Genomic DNA, 27,245 nt, shown 5'->3' with positions numbered 1-27,245 from the left:
GGAGAGAGGAAATAGGTAGTTTTCAGACATGGTTCATCATCCACAGTTAGACCAATTTAGGACAAAATAAATTGTTCTTTGAAGTCCATTGCCTGTACTAAGCAGATCACTGCTGGCTGCAGGGTGGCCCTGGAGTGAACGCCTCTGCTATGTATCTCTATAGCATAGATGTCTGCATTTGGTGAGATAGATCCCACCATAACTGCATGCCTACAGTAGCTTCAGTAATGACAAAATGACATCCCCTGAAAAGTATGCCATCAGGACAAGTCCTCAGTTCCTGTAAGCAATCAACAATATTCACCGAGAGCCCATAACTGCAATTAATATGTACTAAAGAGGAGGACTGCTTCTTCCCTCTCTTTCCTAATGTAATATGAATCATTCATCGGGGAATGTGAAAATGTACCTGATATTTAAATTGCAAAAACCCCAACCATATAGTGATCATGATTTTTATTTAAAGTTCCTTTTATCATTTTTCCCCCTTCTTCAGAAAAACCTACTGAGGTTACAAAACAGCTGGAGGATAAAACATCAGCAGTGGGGCAGGACATCAGCCTGAGCTGTGAATTGTCAAAACCTGATGTAAGCATCAGATGGTATAAGGATGGCAAAGCAATCCGAAAAAGCCAGAAGTATGACTTGCGCCAAGAGGGAACACGGGCCATTCTGATCATCCATGCCTCCACCATCAAGGACAGCGGGGAGTACACCTGTGAGACAGAGTTCTCTAAAACAAAAGCCAGGATCACAGTGCAAGGTCAGTAGAAGCGTGCATAAGGGCTGGCATGTACAGAAGCTGGGGCAAATAACTGCAGCCGGGGGGAGATGTTCTTCTCTTCTATCTCCTTAAACAGGATCAATTTTTAGTTTTAAAAAAAATGTCATGGATTAAAAACTTTGAAAAAAAACCTCTGAAGGTACCAGGGAATCTTAGGTGCTACATAATGAGCCAATCCAGACTGGCAGTTTGAATTAGTCTCTTTTGAATATGAGTGACCAAAACTGTATGCAGTCTGCCAGATAAGATCTCACCAGCACCTATACAATGACACTAAACTTCCCACGTATCTTCTGGAAATATTTTATCTGATATGCCCTGTGACATGAGGTGGACCTGGTGATATTCTTGGATCCTTTCTATCTCTATATTGTGTGATTCCACAAGTGGATGCAGAGGGGATTCAAGACCACTCTGTATGCACAGGACTTGTTTGGGTAACAAATCTGTCTTTCTATTTTTTATTTATTTATTTTTTTCCCTTCCAGAAAAACCTAATTATTTTGTCAAGGAACTTTCAGATCTAAAAGCTGATGAAAACGGAACTGCAGTTTTTATGTGCCAGAGCGAGAAAGCTGCACCCTCTGTGGTCTGGAGGAAAGGCATAGCTGAACTCAGGGCTAGCAGGAAATACGAGATCACACAGAAAGGACAAGTCCTGCAGCTGACCATAAATAACTTGGAGAAAAGTGACAGTGACACTTACACCTGCGACATTGGTGATGCCCAGTCCAGAGCCAAGCTAGTCGTGCAAGGTACGCATGAGAGGAATCATACAGTCACAGAATGGTTTGGGTTGGAAGGGACCTCAAAGCCCATCCAGTTCCACCCCCTGCCACGGGCAGGGACACCCTCCACTAGCCCAGGTTGCCCAAAGCCCCATCCAACCTGGCCTTGAACACTGCCAGGGAGCCAGGGGCAGCCACAGCTTCTCTGGGCAACCTGTGCCAGGGCCTCACCACCCTCACAGGGAAGAATTTCTTCCTAAAATCTAGTCTAAATCTACCCTACATCCTGTTTCTCCACCAGAAAACTTTATATGCATAGGCAGATCTATTTCTCAGCATACAGGTTGCAGATTTACTGATTTTTGATGACGTGTATATGTATGTAATATATATGTATATTCAAGAATAGTCACATGGACATGCAGTGGCAGTGCCCACTTATTAGTTATTATAGTTATTAAAGACTAGGGAGTAAAGCCAGGCTCCTCCACCTCTGATCATCTGCCAGAGCAGCCTTTGCAGAAGCAAAGAAGTGTGCTTAATCCTCATCATGGCCTCAGGATGTGAGCTACCTGAATTCACTGTGAGGTTTCTAACACCAACTTTTCTGAGTGAAAAAATACTTCTCTGTGACAAAGCTCAAGAAAATAAAAATTCCCTGTCCTGGTTTTGTAAGTAGGAGCAACATCAGATGTACCTTTGTATACAGTGATAGCCTTTATTTATTTATTTGTTTAGATAGGTGTATATCTATATCTGTACAGACAAGTTTTCAGGGCTGTTGTTTTGTTTCCTTTTACTAAAGCTGCAGTCAGACACTCTCTCCATCTCCTACTGTATTTATGGTTGGGCTTAGCTCAAAGAAGGTAGGGGCCAGGTGGTCCTATCCCATAGAAAACAAGTTATATTTGCTGTAGAAAAACAGAGGGGTTGTCATGGGAGGGATTATCTGCTTAGTGATGTCTAGGGCCCAATGATGCTGTCAGAGCTGCATCCTTTCAGCCTTTCCAGGTAGTTCCATTAGGAGAAACTTTATAACACTGGATTTGAATTGTACTAGCTACTTGTTCTGCTGTCTGTGTTCTGGTGCTTTGAAGTTGTCTTCATCCTATTTTGGTGTGTGTCCTGTATATATTATCTTCCTGTGAATGGTTTCTGTGTTCAATAACAGGGAAATTGTGCTTCAGTCTTCTGTATCATGAATGTATCTCTTTCTTGAAATACTCACATGGGAAATCTTGGAGTTTTCCATATCGATTTTCATGCTAGAAACTGAAGATTCCAGTAATTGATGTATCTATGTTCCTTTCAGGCCAGAAAGTGCTAATAACAGAAGACCTGGAAGATGTCACTGTGTTAGAAGGAGAATCTGCCATGTTCAAATGCAGAATCTCTCCTGTAGACTATAGCAAAGTGCAGTGGTTTTTGGATAAAACCCCACTCCATACCAATGAACTTAATGAGATCCAGTCTCAGCCTGGTGGATATCACTTGCTAACGTTGAAAAAACTCTCACTGAAGGACTCGGGGGTCATTACATTTGAAGCTGGTGATAAGAAAACATCTGCCAGTTTGGTTGTTAAAGGTAATTCAATCATAAAAACTGTAGGAGAGGAAAGAATGCCTAGAAATAAGTACGGGTTAATGTGGGTAGGTGAAAAAAAAGAACAAAAATGCTACATATCTGGCACCATCATATGTATATCTGTATATGTTCAAGAATAGCATTACCTATATAATGAAGCTAGGGCTGGGGCATGGATACTTTGTAATCCTGGACAACTCTCAGTGTGTTTATTGGACCTTAGTTAGGCATGTTATATTGTAGTGAAGACACATTGAACGCGTTGTCCATTTCTCCTTGAGCTGAACTTATAGAGTGATGATAAATGAGGAGAAATCAATTAGTTCAAGAGGGAAAAAAAAAAGTGCAACCAATAAGTTTTTTATTTAGTTTTCATTGTTTGAAAGGCAACATTATGTGTGCTTTCTGCTATTCATTGTTGACAATGAATTGTGTTCTCTGGAAAAGATAGACTGATTTAAAACTGCAGCGTTAGTCTACCTCTATAGCGAGGAAAAAAAATATTGCCAGACAGCCCAAGGGTGCAGGATCAGAGAGCTGTTTTCTTACTGGAAACATAAATATTTTTCATTGCCCAGAGAGTCTCCACTGTGTCAGGTCATATTGTCATTCTTTTCAGAATCACTACGTTTCTTACAAAGAACTTTTTTTTTTTTTCCCTAAATTTGAAAATTTGCCCAAATTTTGCCATGCTACAGAAAGGCAACCACGTTTTTTTTCTGAAGGCAAATGAAAGGTCTTATTTTCAAAAGACTGATTCCATTTGGTAGAACTAATATATGATGCTATGGTATAAAAACCTGGTTCTGGGTTTCTGATTGATTGGATTTTTATGAATTAAAAAGCATTAGAGGGGAATAAGATCTACCTTGGCCAACTTAGCTATAGGTGTCTAGCTTAGGCTACTTCTATAAGCCATGTAGAAAGACAAGCACTTCCAGAGAGCAGTTCATCTTCTCTGTCCTAATGACCTATTTTGGAAGTGAAATATCTGGTCTCTGGCAGTGTCTGTCATCTTCCAGCAGTTATAGAGACCCTAAACGACCAGTTTGAGCTATCTGCCTGGTTTTTAGATGGCTCATACTGATGAGATGAGACCTGCTTTAGGTGACTGGCTTTGAGAAACCTGTATTGCACCTCACTTCATGCAGAATTAGCTTTTCCACATTCAGTTAGAAGGTCCAAACTAACCATCTCACATGTAAAAGGGATTAGGAAAATCGTGTCTATTCTGTTTGTATTTAGCGAGATGCGAGAGAGATCTTATGTTCTTCAACAGGTGTATTTTCTTCTCAGTTTCTCCTAGATGGCATTAGGTATTTACTAGACAACATTTTATGGCATGACCGGTGCCTTTCTGAGGGTTTTATAGTCATGAATGCCAAATTATTTGTTACTAACCTTGACCTGTAATTTTAATACAAGTAATCTTGGATGTAAATCTCACAGATGACTTGTGATCTGAAAATCCACACCTCTTCTGAAATATCTCAGATGGTTTTTATGTGATTCTAGAGAAGCCCTGCATCTTCACAAAGGAGCTGGCTGATACTGAAGTCACTGAGGGAGAGGATGTGATCCTTCACTGTGAAACCTCCAAATCAGACAGCCCTGTAAAGTGGTGCAAAGACGGGAAGAGCCTTAGGAATTCTTCCAAGTATAACATCAGCCGGTCGGGATTTGAAGCCAAGCTTGTCATTCACAGGGCAGAAGAAAGAGACAGTGGCAGATATGAGTGTGAGGCTGGAGCAGCTAAAAGTAGTGCGGTTATTACTGTCAAGGGTAAGAACATTTGGAGTGATGGTTTGGGTCCTAACTCGTCATCTAATATTGAGGCCAGAGTAATAAATTGAAATTATAAAAATGTGAAACTGTACTGAAAAGGAACCTCATGTCTTTGCACCTCAGTGCAGGAGAGGTTCTCATCAAGTCATCCGGGACAGCGCCCAGAGAGCTGACAGAATGTGAAATGGGAAAATCTTTCATCTTACCTGATTTTAACTCTGTGAAAGTGAAGTGCCTAAGCTCTCTGGAGCGGAGAGCAATGGGTCAGTAGAGAACAGTGGGTATCTCTGTAGGAGACCACCCAGCCTAAGAGATAATCCAGAGAAAGGATGAATCACCTTCTGAAGCTGTTTCCACCAACGGCTGTCTCCAAAGAGGGAGCTCATACACCCACATTTGTATGGGTAATTGCTTTAGGCAGCCAAATTTATTGACGGTAGTGCATCCTAAGTTTTTATTCCAAAGATCACGATCAGGAAGGAGGTGCTATCTGAAGGGTTGTTGTCTGAGCTGGAGCAAAAGTTCTCCTCTTAGACACGTGAGACTTTAATATACTTCCTTGAGCATGTTTGGTAAGCAACATGTACGTTAGGTAAGTGTTGGGTCTGAGCCATGTCAGAACCAGGCTCGCCTGCTACCCACACCATAATTGCTCCAGCCTGTCTTGAGTCACTGCTCCAGCCTGAGGTTGAGGAGGACATTGGTTCCTGTGAGCAAAATTGCTCATTCACATGGGCAGGTTCGAGCAGATACTGGGAGGCTGTTAATGTCATAGGCTGGGTTTCGGCTGACCAGTGGATATCCTGAATGCAGCTCTTCGTAACATGCTTTGGAGGGGCTGATTGGAAGCTGCACCCAGATTAGAGAAGTCAGTGTGAACAAAAAGCATTTGGATTGTTGGAATAGTCAACCTGAACGTCAGAGCATGAAGAGGGAAGGCAAGATGCTCACAGTATTTATCCACAGCACAAAGAAACAAGCCAACTTAAGGCTGAGATCTGCTGTGCAAGGAAAGAGAAGACTTCATAATGTAATGAAGAAGAGAGGTCATGGTTAATGGTCCAGATTTAATATGCCTTTAATTCTAGAATCCTAGAATGGTTTGGGTTGGAAGGGACCTTAAAGCCCATCTAGTTCCAACCCCCTGCCATGGGCAGGGACACCCTCCACTAGACCAGGTTGCCCAAAGCCCCATCCAACCTGGCCTTGAACACTGCCAGGGATGGGGCTGCCACAACATTTCTGGGCAACCTGTTCCAGTTCTTCATCACCCTCACAGTAAAGAATTTCTTTCTTATCTCTAATATAAATGTCCTCTCCTTCAGCTTCAGGCCATTCCCCCTTGTCCTGTCACTCCCTGCCCTTATCAACAGTCCCTCTCCAGCTTTCCTGTAGCCACTTTAAGGACTGGAAAGCTGCAATAAGGTCCAACCCCTGAGGAATGCCACTCATCTTAGTACTAGGATGCTTTCCCAATACTAGTTAAACAAAAATGAAACATCTATGTTGACTTTAGTAGGACCTGGATCTCACCCATGATGAAGAGGAAATTTTTCTGTTAGAAAAACCCCCGCTCAGAGTGACTGTTAAACAACAGCTCTAATTCTCCCTTCACAACGAAGGGCATGGATGGATGCAGGATTTAAACACATGGATTCAGATCACCAGTAGATGTGAAGGAGTCAACTCATAAGGATGCCTACAACGAATTATGCTCTTGTAGCATTCCTTTATCTATTAGAGTCACAGCAGAATGCAAAAATGGGAGGGGGGGAAGTCAGTAGGCATGTGACGCTGAGTGTCCCAAACTAGAGGTAAAAGGGGAACAGAATAGGCTGTAGTTTTTCAACAGCCGCAGGACAACTGCATCACGGATCAGTAGCTGACTTGCATATTTATAAGACAGCAAAAGCCAGGAAGAAATTGTTTGTTTGTTTTTCATGGCCTGAAGGGAAAAGACTTCAGCTGAGGTCTTTTTCCCCATTAGTGCCTTCTCTACCCTAGGTCACCTTAAAGCCTTGAATCCCAGGCTGAGACAGAGCCTGTGTAGGAATGTCCACGGGGACCCTGCCACACACAGCTCTGCTTTCCTCTCTGTGTATGCTCCGTGCTGGTTTTAAGTCTGTATTCATGTCTGATAAAAATATGTTGTGGGGTTTTTTCATAATGAGAAATAAATACTGCTGGTAGTGACAGAGAGTGCATTGCCATTTCTTTGTGCTCCGTGTTATGTGCGAGTTGATCTCAGTAAAGTTTTACAGTTTTTTTTGTGCCAGTGGTCCAGCTCTGACTGTCCATCCGCAACACACGGTGTCATTAATAGCAGTACGGCATCTGCCACTACTGTTAATAATGACAACAGTAATAGTAGCAATGTCTTCAATAGTACAGACAGTGATTCAAAGCAAAAAAAGCATATGATAGCAAATATTTTTGCTGCTGTAGAGTGCTGGCTCCCAAATGTGAGTTGTAAGAATCTGTTTAGTGTTTGCTAGTGCTTTTCTGTTCCTGTGGCTTTCTATCTAAATAGCAACGTCTGAAACAAAAAAAGAAAAAGCGATTTCCAATCTTGTGTGTTTCCTTAAACATCTGCAATGTTCTTTTCCAGAAATACCAGTTCTTTTCAAGCAAGAGCTCCAAAACGAAGAGGCTAAAGAAGGAAAACAAGTCAAGCTGACCTGTGAGCTCAGCAAACCTGATATGCCAGTGAAATGGATGAAAGGAGACGCTGTTCTCTATGCTAGTGAGAAGTATGAATTTAAGCAGTGTGGTACTGTGGCAGAGCTCATTATTCGAGATGTCACGTCGATAGATGCTGGGGACTATACCTGCAGCACTGGGGAACAGAAGACCACTGCTCGGGTGAAAGTAAACGGTAGGCAGAGTTAGATGCATTGCCATGCTTTCTTAATGCATTGCTTAATAGATCTTATATTTATAAATAAAATCACATAGCATTTTTTTTTTTTGGTAGTGCCATCTACAAAGTCATACGTAAAATTTAAAGGTAATATTGCATACTTGTAAGGACCTGTGTATATTTCATTCATGTAATCCCACTTTGTGCATCCAGAACTTTAAATTTATAAGTTCCCACTGAGCGAAATAATAAATGAGTGCGGAGGGTTCATTTTCTATACCCTATGTGCCATAGTTCCTGACCTATCAGCTATTTTACATGGCTGTTAGTAAGACTGGAGTTAGAGATGGAGACCAGGAGCATTGGAGCACAAGAACGTGAAAACCTAAGTCCCATCCCTGGCAAATTGCAGGTGGCCAACTGATTGTTTAGACCCCCAGATTCCCCAAAACATCCTTTTTAAAGGCTCTCAGATGCCATCTGCCCTCCCCAATGCACTTAAACAAATACAATACCGTTAGTAGTATAGCAAAAGCAGTACGCGCTGGAGCAGAAACCGGGAGAGATATAGGGCATGAATACTGTCTCAGAGCCCTGCAGCGGCAGGGAATTCATTAGAGGAGGATGCCCAGAGGACTTAGAAAGTGTCCTGATTAAAGATGAGGGAAACTTCCCTCATACTCCTAGGAATCTGCAGTGAGATGATAATATCTGGGGGGAGAGATTTCTTCCTGCTTCCAAGCAGAATCACTTTGATGCCACGCATCCAAGGGAGGGTCTAGGGCTGCTCTGCTCATTTGGAAAAGGACTGGTTTAAGAGGTGACAGCTATCATGGGGCACTTGCTGTACATCGGGTCAGGAGGGTAGGTCCTAATCCCTGGTTCTGTGTTCTAGCTGTGCCTGTCCTTTTTAAACAAGCCCTGGAGAACACGGAAATGGAAGAGGGGAAATCTGTCTCCTTGCGCTGCGAACTCACAAAAGCTGATGCCACCGTGGTGTGGAAGAAGGGAGAAGCCACGCTGCAGGCAAGTGCCAAATATGAAATGAAGCAGAAGGGGACAGTGGCAGAGCTGGTGATTCATAATGCAGAGCCAGAAGATGCGGGAAGATACATCTGTGACACTGGAGACCAGCAGACCACAGCCCAAGTCAAAATCCATGGTAGGAATAAGATGCCTGCTTGTGACCATTTGTTGTTTTTCTTGCCATGGTCCTGCTAGCTCCTGCACATTTATAGCGAGCATTCTGGAAAAAAAGGGATCAGTAAAAACAAAAGGCAGCTCTGGCTGGGCCCATTATGTTCTCTGTTTTCCAGGACAATAACTTCATGCTAAAACATAGCAATCAAATATACCTGATAACAAGACATCTTTCCTTGCCTCTGAAATAACTGTTCTGCTTTCTGCTCTGGACAGAGGCACTTGTCTAAGCTCTAAGCTGGAAGGTAAGAAGGGCCTCAGCTACATATTTGGTTAAAGATTACGCAATTCTCTTCCGCACTTTCTCAGCAAGTTTTTCAAGCGTCTGTGACCATCAGTATTTGGGCAGCAGAAGGGTAATTACTTTGATATTCTAATTATTGGGAAATAATTGGTTTGGTTTTATTTGCTCCCAAACTGATGGTATGCTATTGTCAATGCAAGTAGAGTCCTGGAAGTGCAGGTAGGTCAAAGCTTATTAGCTTTCCCAACAGAAATTGTTTCGGTTTTAAGTCCCATATGAGGTCACCAGTTGGTAATGATGCTCCTAAAGTAAAATGAGAACGCTTCATTCCTCAGCCGTCTCTGTGCTCATCAAAGAAGAGCTGAAGAGCGTGGAAGCTGTGGAAGGTGGGACTGCCACCCTGCGATGCCAGCTGAGCAGAGAGGCCCCCGTGGAGTGGAGGAAGGGGCACGCTCTTCTCCGGCCAAGTAACAAGTACAGGATGAGGCAGGAGGGCATGGTGGCTGAGCTGCTGATTCACGATCTGGACCCAAAGGATGCTGGAGACTATACATGTGTAGTGGGGGACCAGAAAACCACAGCAGCCTTATCAGTGAATGGTAAAACCTCAGAAATAACCTGTGAAACTCTGGAACGTTTCTGTCCATCTCTTCCCTCTTCTTCTCTGCACATTCCCTCACAACACCTGCCTTTACGTTCTGCTTCTACTTTTTTCATCCTTCCACTTTTTCACGTTGCCATGTCACTCCTTTCCCCAATCTCCATCCATGATCAGCTTTCATTATGCTCAGTGTCGTGTGTGTGTGTGTTGTGTTGTCTTCGCTCCTTCCCTCAAGTGAAGAGTGCTGATATGTGTGTATGTTTTCCTGAATTAGTTTGGAAACATAAGATTCCTTGGGATTTTCTGTTAAGGAGGGTTCATGACTTTTAATGACGAGGATGAGTTTGTCATTTGTATGCATGATCCCAATCAAGATCACACATACTTTGATTCTCACAGAACAATTTACTAGAGATTATTCTTTTTTACCAGCCGCAAAAAAAGGCAGGATGTGCTTAAGGATAAGGGTGTTGGAATAAGGCTTAGGTAGTCATACGATAAATCACGATTCAGTCTCTGACCAGACATCTGGGCAGGGTCTTGGGTTGCAATCCCTTTTCATTCTGCATCTCTCAGCCCTGCCAGTCCGTTTCAAAAAAGAGCTGAAGAACGAAGAAGGCACCGAGAGTGGGACGGCCACGCTGCAGTGCGAGCTGAGCCAGGCGGTGGGCTCGGTCGAGTGGAGGAAGGACGGGAAGGTCCTGATGCCAAATGGCAAATACAAAATGAGACGGGAAGGGCGTTTTGCTGAGCTGGTGATCCAAGACCTAGACTTGGCGGATGCTGGGAACTATACCTGCGTGTGTGGAGATCAGAAGACAACAGCCGCTTTGAGAGTGAATGGTAACTGTTCTAACTGTGTTTCTCATTAAGCCTCAAATTTAGCATATTTAACAGTATTTGCTGGTCATCCAAAGCTTGGTCAGTGATTTCTTAAAGGTTTCAAGTTCTTGGCTCTGTGGTGCCAAAGAGTCACCCTATTAGAGAATATTCCCTTCTGTATTTTTTTTCTTTGAAACAGCACAGCTATGTTGTGTATTGTTTTCTCTAATTTATTTCTCTCTACTCTAGGAGATTTTACCCCCCTTTCAACTGTATCCACCTAGCAGTAGTGCATTTTTGGTTAAATGTATGCGCTGCAGCCCAGTAACTCACAGCAGAGCCCAGTTCATTTCCATCTAGTGCTGATTCCTTCTCTGTTGGTATTTCATCCTTCAGCCTTGCCTATCCTCTTCCAAGAAGAAATGTTGAACAAGGAAGCTACAGAGGGGGAGGCAGTCACTTTGCACTGTAAACTGAGCAAATCAGCCCCGGTCGAGTGGAGAAAGGGGAATATGGTCCTGAAGCCAAGTGAAAAATACAAAATAGGGCAGGAAGGTCCCTTTGCGGAGCTGATGATCCGTGATTTGGATTTGGCAGACGCTGGTGATTACAGCTGTGTGTGTGGAGATCAACAGACTACGGCTGCTTTGACAGTAAATGGTAAAAAGGAATTCTCAGCATGTGCCCCAAGTAAATCCATGTAATTCCAAGATTGCTTTCTCTTTTTCTCCTGTTTCATCCGGTCCATGTACAGTTTCCATCCTCCTTTCCCGCTCCTTCCCCCCCGCCTTGCTGATTGATTTTTCTATCCTGTTTTGCTTCCCTCTCTCACTTGATGCCCTCTTGATGTACTATTTGTCTTCCTAGGTGCTATGTTCAAATGACAAGTAGAGTACAGGTCCCCAACTCAACACCATCTCCCTAGTCCAGTATAACTGCTTGTTTAAAAGTTTTCCCATAGGGATTGAACAAAAAATGGGAATAATACTTACTTTTTGTAACTGAAGAGTGTTGCACTTGTTGCTCCTAAGATGATCAAGTTTTCATCAATGTGTGATGCTACACAAGGACTATCTTAATGAAAAATAGCCTTTTTATGCTCCTGCTATTCCCAGCCCTTTTGAAACAATTTTGGCTTAACTCTTCCAAAGCGTACACTTTATCTCTGCGGAAAGCTGACAGCATGTTTGTAACTGCTCTGTTTTAAGGGGCTCTATTTATAAAAATACAGACAGTGCCATGAATCTGCAAAACTGCTGTTTATCTCAAAGGAAGGAAAATGCTTTGGGTCTCATATTGAAATACGGCCTCTAATTTTACCCCTTTTGATTTTATGGTATATAAAGTAAAGGATAGATGACTTGTCAACCAAGTTTGCAGACAGATTTGTTTTTAAAGCAAGTTTTAAAGTGTGACGACAAAAAAATTAAAAATCAGTCTGAAATCTCTTTTGAAATGTTAGAGCTAGGAAGAAAATCCTGGAGTGTGAAGAAGGTCTTGTGGCTTCAGTGACATGCAGGTTCAGGGAGATAAGAAAGCGAGTAGATCATGGGTCAGGCTTTCTCAGCTTTGATGCTGTGTCCGTATTGCATTTACTCTGCAGTCCTGCCTGCTCTTTTCACCAAAGAACTGACAGATGAAGAAGCCACAGAAGGTAAAAGTGTCTCTCTGCATTGTGAGCTGAACAAGGCTGCTGCTAGCGTGGAGTGGAAGAAGGGATTCAAGACCCTCAAATCAAGTGACAAGTATAAAATGAAGCGAGAAGGTGTCGTGGCTGAGCTTACAATCCAAAACCTAGACACGACGGATGCTGGAAATTATTCCTGTGTGTGCGGAGACCAGCAGACTATGGCAGTTTTAACAGTACATGGTAAAACAAACAAAACAAGACACACACTAAAAGTAACCGTCCTGTTTTCTCTGTTCACTTGGACAGACACCTGGTTACCCTACCATCTCCTTCCTTCTGCCAGACCCTTACCCACAGCTCACTGATGCCAATGAAGTGCTCTCGTTGGCGTCAGCGTGGCTGGGGCACGTGGCACAAGACGGGTATCGGTGCGCAAGCTCAGAGAAACGTATAGGCAACATGGATTGCTGCTACTGTTTTAATTAGGGTCCATCATTTTGCTTTTCCCCTTGAAAGTTCCTTTATTAGACTTTGGCTTTCCTCGAAGGGACTATGATTTTAAGGTTTCATAAAATTCCCGAAGGTTAGGTTATTCCCTGGAATCTTATCCCCATACTCCATGGAACAATGAGATGTTTTTATACATATAGGCCAGTTGTCATTGCATTCAGTTACACTCCCTTGTAAAACAAGCCCAGACCTTCTAAGGGATGAGCGTTCCCAGGGAGAACTTTGATTTTTACTGCAACTGGCATGTTTGAAAGGATATGTCAGTTCAGGTGAAAATGCTTGTTTTCCCACCCTGTATTGAAATGAAAAATTTCATTTCAAACTGACATTTAGGATGAAACTCCAGTGTTTCATTTCTTCAATGGACAATGTCTTTTCATTTGCTTAAGTATGTGAAAATATAGCAAAAATCCTCCCATTATGGTTCAAAAAATCATATAAGAAAACCAATTTTTTTCAGAAATTTCAAACTAGTATTTATTCTTTTTTTGTTTGAAATTTTACAGAAAAAAATGGCTTTTCTGCTTCTGTCTGTATTGATTTGTGACTGTGAGTACATGTAAAATATCTCTATGGGTTCCTCCAAGCGTTGAATCCTTTCCTGGTGATGACATTTCTTTCCTCATACTGATTCATGGAGACTATTGACAATCTGTGTTCTTGTATGATAAATCAGTTCAAGATAAGAGGGAAAAGGAAAATTAAACATCGATGTTTAATTTTAACTCTTCGGAGCATTACGTCTCACTGGTCATATTGCTGTCCTTCAGCTTTGCCTGCATTTTTCAAAGAAGGATTGAAGAACAGAGAAGCCACAGATGGTGCAACAGCCACTCTGCACTGCGAGCTGAGCAAGGTCGGTGTCCCAGTGGAGTGGAAAAAAGGGGACAAGACGCTCAAACCGAGTGATAAGTATAGGATGAGACAAGAAGGTACTGCTGCAGAACTGTTGATCCGAGATCTGGAGGTAGAAGATACAGGAGAATATACCTGTGCATGCGGAGATCAGAAGACCTCAGCTGTCTTGACAGTCCATGGTAAAAAAGCCGTTCTCCGTTACGATAGCAGTAGCTCAGGGAGATCCCTCTTCTCTCAGAGGTTTATTTCCCACTTGCTTTGATGTTTTGATTCTGCAGTATTTTCTTGGTTTGCTGGCTATGTTTGATCCCATCTCCCACTGTCTGTCAGTTTGAAACTGGTGGCCTTATAGCAAAGTAAAGAAGAGTTGTGAGAATTTCCCATCTTAGTCTTTACTTTTTTAAAACTGAAAACCAGCACCTGTATGTAAGGCCAAGAGTGAGCAGACCTCCAGCAGCGAGGTTATTCTCAGAGGATTTGGCCTCGTCTCAGTGGATTTCGGTGCTTAACTTGAAGGACCGTTCTTTAAAAACACTGAGCTCAGTTAGTGAGAGGTTTTTCCATTCAGGAATGAATGACTGTTTTCCTCCCTTGATAGACTGAGATATATTTTGCTGAGGAAAGAGTACTTTCCAAAAAAAACCCACCCCAAACCCGTTATTTTGCGGGTCCTGATTTAGGGAGTAGCGAGACAGATTTTGTTCCTGTCTCTGCCATGGTGAATAGCAACAAGCTTTGGTTGCCCCTCCAGCAGAGGCAATTCATGCATAGTTCCAGTAGATGAAAGAATAGTTTTTATTTGAGATATACCTTAAGGATAATAGGATTCTAAGGACAGGGCCAAAACCGCAGAGGCAAAACTCTCTTCTCTCAGATTTTCTGGATGCTTTTACTTCCTCTTCTTTCTCCCGGCTGGAGGTACTTCTGTTCCTCCCCTCCTCTGACCTGGCGCTTTCTGCCCTGTGCAAGTCACTTTTTACTTTGGTGGCACACCTCAAGTCAACTTGCTGAATGTGGCTAAAAAAAGCCTGTATTCCTGCTATTAGAGCCATTCTGTCCTTGGAAATTATGGCCTAGAGGTGCACATGAAGCTATATTATGAATTTTTTTCTGAACCAGAAAGAAAAATTATGGTGTCAGGAAAGGTGGAGATCACCAGCTAGCAGTGCCATCACCCAGGGCAATGACTTTCAATCAGAAGTCAGGTCATTAATGTTCAAGATAGATGATGTCGGATTGAAATAGGTAGAGGAGACTACTGGAATCAGCTGGGAGATGATGCATGCACTGCGTAAGTCAACGCTAGAAGCAGGTCAGGGTGGCAATCATTCCTGTGAGATCCTGCAGTAGATTGCTAATAGGTGCAGTTTTCATGACTATATGATTTGTTTTCCTGTAATAGTGAAGGACTGGTCTCAGGACCTAGTCCTAAGTTCCTCAAGGTCTGGTTAATGGTTTTGATGTACTCTATATTACATCCCATAGCTTTGCCTGCACTGTTCAAAAAGGAACTTGTCAATATGGAAGCCGCAGAAAACGGGACGGCTGTTCTGCAGTGTGAGCTAACTAAACCCACTCCGGTGGAGTGGAGGAAAGGGCAAAAGGTGCTCAAGCCTAGTGAGAAGTACAAAATGAGACTGAAGGATGCCGTTGCTGAGCTGACAATCCATAGCCTGGAGGAACAAGATGCAGGAGATTACACGTGTGTGTGCGGAGACAAGATGACTACAGCATCCCTGACAGTGCATGGTAAAATGCATAAGTTTAATAGGGATTTTCTGCTTTGTCACCTGTGATCTCACGCAGGATTGCAAACTGGTCTTGACCCCATCTATTATTTTAAATTTTTATGAAAGCTGTGTCAACCACTGGGAATATCTTTTACTGAAAGTCCTTCTCTTAGGACTGAGAAATAGCACCATACAGTCTTTTCTGTCCCTGTTCTTTCATGTTAATGGAATCTGGAAGCAGATAACGAAGACCTTGGTAAAGTCATAAATACACTTTCGGAATTTCCATTAACTAATTTCTCCAGGCATATCACTGAGATTTCATTTGTTTTTCTTGAATGGAATAGAAGGTGTTCTATTATGATAATAAATGAGAAAGGCAGGTGAGAAAGACACATTGCAGCCTGGAAATTTTTAAAAAAGGTATTGTTAATTCTAAGTATTCATCTGATCTTGAGAGAGCTGTGCCTATTTCCTTGAAAGCTTGGGGGTCATCTTTCTGTTATTTATATCCTAAGACTCTTTTAAAGCATACTTTCCAGTGCTGAAATTATAGTTTTACAACACTGATTTACAAATCAGTTATGACACGCTGAATGTGGTGTGTTGCAAAGCATAAGGCAGGGATGCCCCTGAAATCATTGTTTGCCTCTCAGGTACTGTATATTCTAAAGCTTTTAGAGATTAGAGGGTTTTAATCCAGTGGAGCAGTCAAGACACAGTACTTCCTCAGTTTTAAAGTGCTCTCTCTTCACCTGTGATCTTCAGCTCTTCCTCCGCATTTTAAAAAAGAGTTGAAGAACGTGGAAGCCACAGAAAACGGCACAGCCACTTTCTGCTGTGAGCTGAACAAGCCTGCAGCAGCCGTGGAATGGAGGAGAGGAGGCAGAGCCCTGGAGACAAATGACAAGTTCACCGTGAGATGCGAGGGCACAATTGCTGAGCTGGTGATCCGTGATTTAGATCTCACAGATGCTGGAGATTACACATGCTGTTATGGAGATCAGGAAACCACCGCTGCGCTAAAAGTGAATGGTAAAAAAAAAAAAAAAAAAAATTAAAAGAATTATATAACAAATTAAGTGGCTTATTTTCAACCAGCTGGGGTTTTTTTTAAGAGCATAGTAGTATGAACTTTGAAATTGCAGCCCCGTTTCTGATGAATTTAGCAACATATGATTGGACGTGGGCATAAATGCCTGAATGCACTGGTCAGTATCAGGCACAGATCAGTTGTTCGTTGCAGAAATTTCACATATTCATCTTGGTTCTAACTCTTTGATGCACATGTTCAGTAGTAGTTGCTTAAAAAGGAAAATCATATTATTGTGATGTTGGTTGTAAAGTTGTTACAATCCTAAAGTTGAGAATATTACAATTTGGTGATGAGATATTTTTGATGCAGTTTTCAGTGTTTCAGAATAATTTGATGGTCAAGTTCTGTTAGACCACTATCTGAGGAGAAATCTCATGGAAGATTGAGACTGATGCCTCAGATATAGTTTCATTTATGAACTTTTTCAGTAAGGATTTGCATTGTGATAGAACGTAGACACTCTAGTTAGGCTTTATTTTCCATTGTGGTAGGAAATACCCAAAGTGCGGTAGGGCTCAGTCTTGCAGAATCTGAAGAAGTTGAGACTGGTGTGGTTCTCCATTTCGTGCCATAGATTATACCATAAAAAAAGCTCTGACTTATGGATAAGGTGTTTTCTAGCTTTCTGAAGTCACTGTTTTATGGTTCTCTGAGTGGTTATCAATCCTACTTGATCAGGGAAGGCTTTGCGTGTCACATGTGGTTGACAGACCACAGATAAATCGTTCCTTGAATAGCTGCCATGGTCATATATTCTGCTCGTTTTGAACTCCTCAGCCTTGCCTGCACACTTCAAGAAAGAGATGAAGAATGAAGAAGCCACAGAAGGTGGAACAGCCACCCTACAATGTGAGCTATCTAGGACTGCCTCTGTGGAGTGGAAAAAGAAACACAAAGTGCTCAAATCGAGTGAAAAATATACTATGAGGCAGGAAGGTACTACAGCACAACTGCTGATCCATGCTTTAGAAGTCAAGGATGCTGGGGAGTATACCTGTGTGTGTGGAGAGGAGAAGACTACTGCAGCACTGGCAGTGCACGGTAAAGAAAACAGAAATGAGAAAATTTTTGTGCAATGTTTCTCCCGTTTTCTCTGGAAGCCTCAGTACTGACATGAAATGAGTTCTTTCTCTAATTTTGCCATCATTAATTCTGTTGGTAACAGATTTTTCTTGTTTTTATTGTGATTTTTATCTAATTCTAACTAGAATTATAATTCCATTGATTATACTAACATTTTCGCTGTGTTCTTCTCCTTGCTTTTGTGGGTGCACTTCCATACTGCTTTGCACCACACTGAAGGCTGAAGGATTCCATGTGCTTGCATTTTTTGTTCTGTTTTACCTACTTTGGACTTGAGCCTGGAGAGATGGAGCAGCAGGAACACATTCATATTTCCTAAAAAGAGTGATCTTGGATTTCCAGTTACATTAGCATTTACCAGATAATTTTAAATAATGCAAATAGAACTTGATTCAATGCAACTGTTTTATATAACTCTGACCAAAGGTCACGTAGATTTGTATTCTCGTATTGCAGAATACTCAGCATTGTAGCGTAAGAGTACTTCCAGTCCTCAGTTAAATTAATCTGCAAACTTTCCTTGCAAGAGAGGGAAACTTTATTTCCACTATTAACATAGGACAGTAGGAAGTAGTTTCAGCCATCTTGCTCACCTGGAAATTCAGTAGGTCAATGAGTTGATTTCTTTTTACTGCCCAGACTTTTTTGTCTTGATATTTACCAATAAAAAAAGGATGGCTTCAGTCTTGAACTTCCAATTTGACCATGGAAAAATAGGAAAGGACCGCTACAGGTCATCTAGTCCATCCTTGAGCCCCAAGTAACCATCACGCCTACCTATCCTAATTACAGTGCTGAAGAATTTGAAGTTCCCCGGACACTCATTCCACTGTCTGGCCATCAATACTGCCAGAAAGCTCTTCCTAATTTCAACAAATGTCTTTCCTGAGTTGGCTTAAGTCATTACTTCTTGTCCCATATCCTGCAGAAATGGAGAAATATTTGCTATTTTCCTCTGTGAAAATTGTGAAAACTTTTATGATGTCTCCTTTCTGTCTTCTGGACTAAGCACCTTCAATCATTTCACTCTTTCTTCATAGGTCATGTTTTCTAGACTTCAGCTCATCTTTGCTTTCTGGACCATCTTCAGTTAATCCACATCTTTCTATAAATGTGGTGGCCAAAAGAAGATCACAGAGCTCCATCTGAGGCTTTTCCAGACTGGAGTAGGATGGAAGGACTTCATGTGTCTTGCATATGATGCTCCATTTTATATATCCCTATTACGATGTTTGCTTTATTCACATCAGAATTGCAATTTTTTGACTTGCATTTGTTCCATGATCCCTTGTAACACCAAATCTGTCTCTGCAGATCTGCTGCCTGCTGTTCCCCATCTTGTATTCGGTTGTTGATTGTTCCTAAATATAGTAATTTGCACCTGCTCTTGCTGAATTACAGCCTATTTTTTTCACCACTACTTCATCAAAGATCTTCTATATCCTAATCCTGTTTAACTAAGTGCTTTCAGCTTCTCTCCTTTCCCATCTTGAGATCATCTGCAAAGTTAATGACTACTCTGCATTTTATAGTCCAAGCCACTAAAGAAAATGCTGAATAATACTGGACTCCAGAGCACTGATGAACTCTGCTCAACTCATTCTTTCATTGTGAGTGTAAATCACAGTTGACTGTGGTTTTCAAACTGGTAGTGCTTCTGTGCCTAGTGTAGTTAAAAGTAAGAGCTTTACTAAAATCAAGGTGTACAGCATATACTGCGTGTGTCTCTCACTGAAGTTCATTAACCTGTGTCAACAAATATTACACTGGTCCACTCCTTCACGACAAGAGGTGGTCTTGGCAAATCCAAGTGTATTGCTACAATGTTTTTCAAATAATTGAAGTTAAGCTGATATGACCATAGTTCCTTGGATTCTCTCTTTGCCTCCCTCTTCTACCCCCTTTTTTTCAAGACACAAGCGCTGTGGGTGGGATTCAGCTTGTAGATCAAGAGTGGTGAGTGTTCCTAAATTCCTATTGCTGTCAATGGAGATCTAATCAGCACAGTCAATGGAAGCCAGGGAGACATCCAGTTCACCATATAGCAGACATTTACATTTGGTCAACAGGTAGCTCCATTGGCTTCGTTGACTTTGTCTGGATCTTTCTTAACTGTCCTGGGAGCTCAGGCTCCTTGTTTACATGGTGAGAACTAAATGTGTGCATTTAAATCTGTGAGATTTTCCACCTCTGAGTTTCCATTTTTTTCTATACTTGTGGAACATTCTCTTTGATTTCTCCAGTGTAATTGTTAATGTCTAATATTGGTTAAGCCTCTACCTTAAGTATTCCAGGACAAATTTCACCACACCAAGGTGCTTTGAGAATATTCAGTTTATTTAAATGTTCTCTGCTCTGTTTTTTTGTTTGTTTGTTTGTTTGTTTGTTTTTTGTTTTTTTTCTTATCCTAGCCAGAATTCCTATTACTTTCTTAGCTAACATTAACTTTTAATATTAAACAAGAAAAAGGAATTAAATACTCCAGCTTTCCTCATCTTACCTACCATCAACATACATTCCTGAAAGTTAGTAGAGCAACTGCTCCCTTGTTGTTTTTCTTCTAATCTACCTACAGAATATCATTTATTTATTTCTGCTTCTTTCTTGTTCAGGCTGGCCAGGTTTCCTGGGATTTGCATGCTAATACTCTGATACAGCCAAAAGCCACAAGTTGAACTGAGCAGAGGACATGGAAAGCTCCTGGAGTAGTGACCTCACCACCCAGTTGCTGGATACAACTACATACAGCATTCAGCTGTGTCTGGAGATATTTGATATCATCATCACTTTGCAGATTACCTTTCAGCCCCTCTTTCATGTTGGTCTCTTTGTCCACCAGGTGACAGAGTCCAGGAATGGGGAACTGACCTTGACCTTCTTGAGACATGCTGGGTCCTTTCTGGTTTCACTTCTACATTCTGTAGTATTTATTTGCACCCATCTAAACTCCCATATTTTATATGTCTCTTGAGTTCGAGGACATTGAAGAATTCATGATTTAAGTAGGCTATTCTTGATGGCCCTTGGAGTGGGGTAGCCTGGGTAATTATGCCCTTTATGTTCTTTCTTCAATAAGCTTTCCACTCTCTTAAACTACCTTGTCCTTTAAGTTTACTTCTGCTTGATCATAAGTAGCAATTCTTGAATTATTGAAGCTTGTTTTCTTGTTGCCCACAGAATTTCCTTTTGCTCTTCTCCATCATTACTTTTCCTAAAATGCATGAGCTCTCTGGCTTCATGATCCGTGTCTGCCCCATTATCCTCTGCATCCGTATTCTCAAATATTTATTTCTCACTGGTCAGAGTCAGGAATTGGAGATCCTCCTCTCCTGTTCTTTCACATCTATTCTATATCCAAAAGTGCTTCCCACCCCATTCCAAAGACTTAGTAGACATTGTCCTATTGTACTGCTCCCACAATACATATTACCACCTTAACATCCAGTCTTACGCTCTGAATGATGCTATTAGTTGTTCCAAAAGCGATTGGGTGTAGGGATGCACCTGAACTTCCTGGTGTGAAGGTCTTATAGTGGATTTCCACAATGGAGACATCGTCCTCCTTTTTCCTTTGTATTGTTACCCAAGCACTTTCAAGAGGTCTCTCTGCTTCTGCTCTTCAGCCTCATTCCAACTCTCAGGCTAGGTCTGTAGGCATCCTTAACACGTAAGCTAAAACCTTGTCTTTTTTTTCTTTAGCTTTTTTCCCTGATCATGGTTTAACCTACTATACCAATTCCCTGGGCTGAATTATACTGAGAAACTTACTTTTGACCAAACATGAAGTTTTCCTATTCCTGCTCTTTATTCTCCATACATCTCTAAACCAACCAGCAAATTTCCCCACTGTATAAGACCCTTTTGTGTCTATGATACAAATTAGTATCTTCCTTCTGTGAGATGATTCTTATGTCAATAACTAGGCATGGATAGATATTGGTAAACACCAGGTTCATTCGTTTGGTGGCCAAGAACTGCTTATCATGAAAATGTTTGTTCCTCTGTTTCTCAGCCCTTCCTGCTCTCTTCAAAGAAGAGTTAAGAAATGAGGAAGCCATGGAGGGCGAAGTAGTCACTCTGCGCTGTGAGCTGACCAAGACCGCTTCAGTGGAGTGGAAAAAGGGACACACAGTACTCAAACCTAGTGAGAAATACAAAATGAGGCAGAAGGATGTTACTGCAGAACTGGTGATCCATAATCTAGATGAGACTGATGCTGGTGATTATACCTGTGTGTGTGGGGATAAGCAGTCCACAGCTTCCTTGGCAGTACACGGTAATAACCAATTTCACCTAGATGTCCTCATTATCAAGCTTATGGTTTGAATTTTTTCTCTATGTTCATTGTTATCTCTGCATAGTTCCTCTGAGTCTGACTTCACATGTCACAGTCATGAGAATTAATTTGCATTTTGTGATTTTTAAAAAAACCTTCACCCCAATTCTGTACACAAGGTAGTTTTAGGACTTGATTCCTAAATAAATGTGAAACCAAGACAAGACAGCTTCTCACTGTGGCCCTCAGCTCTCCTTCCCCCACCCCTGCCCTTCACCAGGAGGCTGTGTATGCTGCTCCATTTTAACCCTCTGTCCGTTGCATCCTCAGCACTGCCTGCACGCATCAAGGAAAGCCTGAAGGATGAGGAGGTAACAGAAGGTCAAGCAGCCACTCTGCGCTGTGAGTTGACCAAGGTTGCTCAAGTACAGTGGAGAAAGGGAAGCAGTTTGCTCAAAGTCAGCGACAAATACAAAATGAGACAGGAGGGCACGGTGATGAAGCTGCTTATCCATGACGTAGAATTGAAAGATGCTGGAGAGTACACTTGCATGTGTGGAGAACAGGAGACAACAGCTGCCTTGAAAGTGCATGGTAAAAAAACGTATATATATATATATATATCTGTCTGTATTATTGTGTATTTCTCTGCCAGCTCCTTGCTATTTGTTGTGTGTTCACCTGTGGCTGAATTTGTTTCTTTAAATTTGTAAGCTGTCTCTAAGATCTGGTTGCATCCAGGCTGCTCTTCTGTTCCTCTCTATTGGTTTGTCTAATGTCTCAGAGTCATGAGGAAAGGAAACTCTTTCCACCCTAAAATGTTCTCTGTTTCTGTACCACTACCGCCCCCCATCACCTGTATGTGCCACATGTCATTTTTAATGTCCTCTGTCCATTTTGTGACCTTCAGCCCTGCCTGCACTTTTCAAAGAAGAACTGAAGGACCTGCAAGCCATGGAAAGCCAAACAGCCACTCTGCGCTGTGAGCTGACCAAGGCTGCAGCTGTGTCATGGAAGAAAGGAAACAAAATACTCAGGGCAAGTGAAAAATACATCATGCGGCAAGATAATGCCCTTGCTGAGCTGGAAATCTGTGATCTAGAGCTGCAGGATGCGGGAGATTACACCTGTGTGTGTGGAGACCAACACACCACGGCTTCTCTGACAGTGAATGGTAAATTCATCTTGCAGATGACTGTTCATCTTTTTGTTTCTCTGAAACATCCTGTTGCTGAACGAAGTGTTCACCTGTCAGCTTTTTCCTAGGGATTAATCTGTGTTCAGGAAAGGAGAACTTCTTGTTCTGATACTTAATTTTGGTCTGATATTCCTGAAAAGGGAGCTGAGGACATGACTATTTCTCCATGCAGAGAAACTGCTATGTTGTAGGTTTAAGGGAATAGTGCCTAGGAAAGGCTCCTGTTAGACCAGCTGAGATGTCCTGCCCCCATGGAGGGTGGCCCTGTGACAAATTCTTTAAATTGCATCTTGAATCCATCCAGCCTATTGTACTTTGACCTGTCGGCTCAGCACTTCTTTTCTTACTGCTGGATTTAGTTTTCCAGATTATCATTGTGATAACCTCAACCTCAATGGCCAAAGACCCTGACTTGGCCAGATTTGAACTTCGGTTGAGAATTCATGATGCTGATCACAAATGCAGAGGTTTTAGTTTAAATACACTATCTATTGACTTTCCATTCTCAGCCCTGCCGGTGCTTTTCAAGGAAGAACTGAAGAATGAAGAAGTCCAAGAAGGAGCGTCAGTCTCTCTGCGTTGTGAATTAACCAAAGCAGCTCCAGTGCAGTGGAAAATAGGGTCCAAAGTACTCAAAGCAAGTGACAAATATCAAATGAGACAGCCTGGCACAACTGCAGAGCTGTTCATTCATGACCTAGAAGTAAAAGATGCTGGAGATTACACCTGTGTGTGTGGTGATCAGAAGACAACAGCAACCTTAACAGTTCATGGTAAAAAAACCTTATTAAGACTGATAAATAGCTCTATAGATAGACATCACTCTGAAATTCAGCTTTTTCTGTCCTGTGTCAGTAACTTGTATTTTTTTTATCCCTTTCTCTTCCTTCATTCTATGTATATCTCACTTCTTACTGAGAAATAATAGCTCAGAGCAAATTTTTGGGTCATTATTAATCTGTTCCCCTTTAAAAGGTGAAAACAAGACGTTTCTTTCTGTCCAAGTCCCCTTTTCTTGGACATTTTACATTTTCCAGCTCTTCCCCACCCCCATCCCCATAGTTCACTTCAGCCAACCACAGTTTTCTCCAAAACACAGATGTATGGTCTGTCAGGCCCTGCGCTCTCCAAGCATTGCTCAAAGGAGAAGTGAGGGTTGAGGCAGCAGAAGGAGGAGGAGATGTTGCTGTGCTGGGTGACCTGGCTAGAGCTGCCCCTGGGGGTACCAGGTTCATTAAGCAAATCAGACATGCAGAATGAAACAAGAGTTACTTCTTACCCCTAACCTACGTTTGAAGGATGCAGGGGGTCTACACCTCTATGTGGGGATCAGGACTACCTTGACAGTTAGGGATTAAAAAAACCCCAACACAGGTTATCAGAAGTTATACTCTTCTTTACCCTGCTAGCTCCCAATAAACCAATCCATAAATAAATCCTTGTGTTACGTTAATGATCTCATCACCTGGTATTCTGCTCTCCTCTCATCAATGAGTACCCGTTTTAATGGAGTAACTGTCCTTGGCTCTGAGGAACTTCCTTGGCCAGAGGCCCAGTTCTGTCCCCTCCAGCTTTTTCAAAAAACTTCTGACCCTCCCCTGGGCTTTCCTGAGACATGGACTTTTTCTGATGCATTTGGGAAGTGCTATTTGTATTCCGTACCTGCTTACAGTAGTTGTGCACAAGACACATCTGTGGGTAAATGTCCATAGTTAGCTTTCCTGAAGGCTATTCCCTCTGGGTTGTTCTGTGTTTGGGTTTTGATTTCAACAGCAGGAAATAGTGAGAACTTGAAATTCTTATTACGTGTAATAATGACCCTTCAAACTTCAGTTTAACACTAGAAGTAGTTTTATTTTGAAGTCTGGTTGATTTCATGTAGGTGGGGCTATAAGCTTTTAGTAAAAACAAAACAGAAAATAACACCACGAGCCTCCAAGAAATCATATCTGTAAAATAGTAGGTTAAATAGTACTGTATCCAGCAGTGTTATCTGTGAGTGCTGTTGACTCAAGATCTGGATCTTTCTGTATTGTTCTTTCACCATGAAAATCAACAGACACCCAGGGAACTGATCCCTTATGGTAAGTGAAACCACATCACTCTTGAAGCAAATGCTTTCAGAGTTTCTGCACTTGGCAAAAGCTAAGCTTGTTTATAATAGGCTTGAAAAAGGGAAACATCAAGGAAATAATCCCAAGCATGAAAAAGAAATTAGGATTTTAATTCTGGTTTTCTGATGACCATTTGTCCATGTTGCATCCTTCAGCTCTGCCACCGCTCTTTAAGGAAGAGCTGAGGAACAAGGAAGCAGAAGAAGGTGGAGAAGTCGCCCTGCACTGTGAGCTCAGCAAGGCTGCGCCGGTGGAGTGGTGGAAGGACCAGAGGATCCTCAGAGCGAGTGAGAAATACAAAATGAGGCAGGAAGGGACCAAGGCAGAGCTGGTGATTCATGAAATAGCTGAGGAGGATGCAGGAGACTACACCTGTGTGTGTGGAGAGCACCAGACTACAGCTGTCTTAACAGTACAGGGTAAAAACTACCTTCACCTCTATTTCCTAACTGGAAATGTCTGTCCTCTGCTCTAGGGTGTTCAATTTTCCATGTCAGTTTGTGCAACCTTATTAACTGAAGTTCCATTCATTTGAAGGTATTCCCTGCCTTCGATGACCTGCAGACTGTGTATTTCACAATACCGTTCTGTGTTTTTCTGTGCCATCCTTTTGTCTTTTCCGTTCCTTAAACACAAACCTGCTTATCCTTTCATCTTTCCCTTCTGACATTCCTTTCCTAGCATATAAACCCACTATTCTTTTGTCTTTCCTTTCCTGCATTTATTCTCTAAAACACAAATCTCTTTATTCTTTACCATTCCTTTCTGGCATTCTCAATACCTCCATTTTAACATAGTATAGGGTATAAAAAGCATTATCCAGAATAAGGCTGTGTTAGTTATGATTTCTTTTGTACTGAGTTATGTTTATATTGGGTTTTGTGCCTGTAATCTCTGTCCTAATGCGCAACGATAGATCTGCGTTGGGAGACTGATTTTTCTAAGCAGGAAAGAATAAATTCTTTCTGTGACCTCCTTCTGGTCTTATTTTGTTGCAAGAACCAGTTGCTGTGCAAACAAAACTGGTGTTCTAGCTTAACACTGCTGGAGATGGGAAACGTGCCAAACCAAGGAGGCTAGACCTGGTTTCTAGCCTGGATATTTTGACTTAGCTGCACTACTATGGAGTGAGACATTAAGTTTGAGATCTGAGATATCCAACCTTGTTAAACAGGTGGAATATCTCATTATCGTACCTAGTTAATAGAGGCACATACGTTAAAGTCATCAAATTGATTTTAAAGACACAACTTGCAATGGGTATTAAATTATGCTCTGTGGGGAAAATATGTTCTGAGACAAGAAGACAGGCTGGGAATCAGCATCTGGAAATTTTCTTTGGGGTCAAGAAGAATCTGTGAGCCCTGGCTGCATCTTTTCAAGGGTATCTCAAGGAAGAAGGAATGATGATGAGTAAGGAGCCAACACTCAGTGCTCAGCAGGGCTGCTCTGTAAGTAGGAAAAGAGAGTACAAAGGCCTGAAGCTTGTGGAAGACACCAACACATGTGTGAACTAAGGAGCTGAGATGATATTCTTAATTCTTACATGGAAACTTGTAGAAAGCAGGTGTAAATCTCTTGAGGAAAGTGCAATTTTGCTACTAGGAAGACAGCATAAAACCAAAAGGATTAGGGTATATATTCTCACTAGGATGCTTTCATTTATCTTTCCTTTCTTTGCTTCTGATGCTCACCCTTCCATAACCTTCACAACTTTCCCCTGTCACTTCCTACTCTCACCCATCCCTGAAGATACCCTCAGTTTGTAATACTTTTTACCTGCATCCTTCAGCTGTGCCTTCATTTTTCCGAGAAGAAATGACCAGCAAGGAAGCGGTAGAAGGTGGAACAGTCACATTGTGCTGCGAACTTAGCAAGGCATCTGCCCATGTTCAGTGGAAGAAGGGCCATCGAGTCCTCACACCGGACAAGAAGTACAGCATGAGACAGGAAGACTGTGTTGTGGAGCTGGTAGTTCACGAGTTAGACTTGAATGATACTGGAGATTATACCTGTGTGTGTGGAGACAAGAGCACCACAGCTGCCTTAACAGTGCATGGTAAAGTAATCCTTGGGACTAAGGTCCTCCAAACCTTAGACCTACCCAAGTTTCTGTTGCTATGGTCGGTTCCCATTTCCTT

At 41.9% G+C, this 27,245-nt stretch overlaps 1 protein-coding gene across 19 annotated transcripts in view; it reads left to right on the top strand.

The window, feature by feature from the left end:
- OBSCN (obscurin, cytoskeletal calmodulin and titin-interacting RhoGEF) overlaps positions 1 to 27,245 on the top strand; it is a 199,853-nt gene that overhangs the window by 75,406 nt on the left and 97,202 nt on the right. For 9 of the 19 annotated variants that reach the window (XM_054814826.1, XM_054814829.1, XM_054814834.1 and 6 more), the window contains 20 exons: positions 497 to 763; positions 1,273 to 1,539; positions 2,825 to 3,097; positions 4,613 to 4,879; positions 7,491 to 7,757; positions 8,638 to 8,904; positions 9,522 to 9,785; positions 10,364 to 10,630; positions 11,006 to 11,269; positions 12,213 to 12,479; positions 13,520 to 13,786; positions 15,093 to 15,356; positions 16,106 to 16,372; positions 17,211 to 17,474; positions 21,529 to 21,792; positions 22,123 to 22,386; positions 22,703 to 22,966; positions 23,500 to 23,763; positions 25,260 to 25,523; positions 26,897 to 27,163. In XM_054814826.1, coding sequence (XP_054670801.1) covers positions 497 to 763; positions 1,273 to 1,539; positions 2,825 to 3,097; positions 4,613 to 4,879; positions 7,491 to 7,757; positions 8,638 to 8,904; positions 9,522 to 9,785; positions 10,364 to 10,630; positions 11,006 to 11,269; positions 12,213 to 12,479; positions 13,520 to 13,786; positions 15,093 to 15,356; positions 16,106 to 16,372; positions 17,211 to 17,474; positions 21,529 to 21,792; positions 22,123 to 22,386; positions 22,703 to 22,966; positions 23,500 to 23,763; positions 25,260 to 25,523; positions 26,897 to 27,163 — 5,319 coding nt within the window. The remainder of the gene's footprint in view (positions 1 to 496; positions 764 to 1,272; positions 1,540 to 2,824; positions 3,098 to 4,612; positions 4,880 to 7,490; positions 7,758 to 8,637; positions 8,905 to 9,521; positions 9,786 to 10,363; positions 10,631 to 11,005; positions 11,270 to 12,212; positions 12,480 to 13,519; positions 13,787 to 15,092; positions 15,357 to 16,105; positions 16,373 to 17,210; positions 17,475 to 21,528; positions 21,793 to 22,122; positions 22,387 to 22,702; positions 22,967 to 23,499; positions 23,764 to 25,259; positions 25,524 to 26,896; positions 27,164 to 27,245) is intronic. The other 10 variants (XM_054814841.1, XM_054814840.1, XM_054814839.1 and 7 more) reach the window with 7 other exon arrangements.

Source organism: Grus americana, chromosome 2 (assembly GCF_028858705.1).
Source record: "Grus americana isolate bGruAme1 chromosome 2, bGruAme1.mat, whole genome shotgun sequence".
In the NCBI taxonomy this organism is placed as follows: domain Eukaryota; kingdom Metazoa; phylum Chordata; class Aves; order Gruiformes; family Gruidae; genus Grus; species Grus americana.
This window is presented reverse-complemented; position numbering and strand designations above follow the sequence as displayed.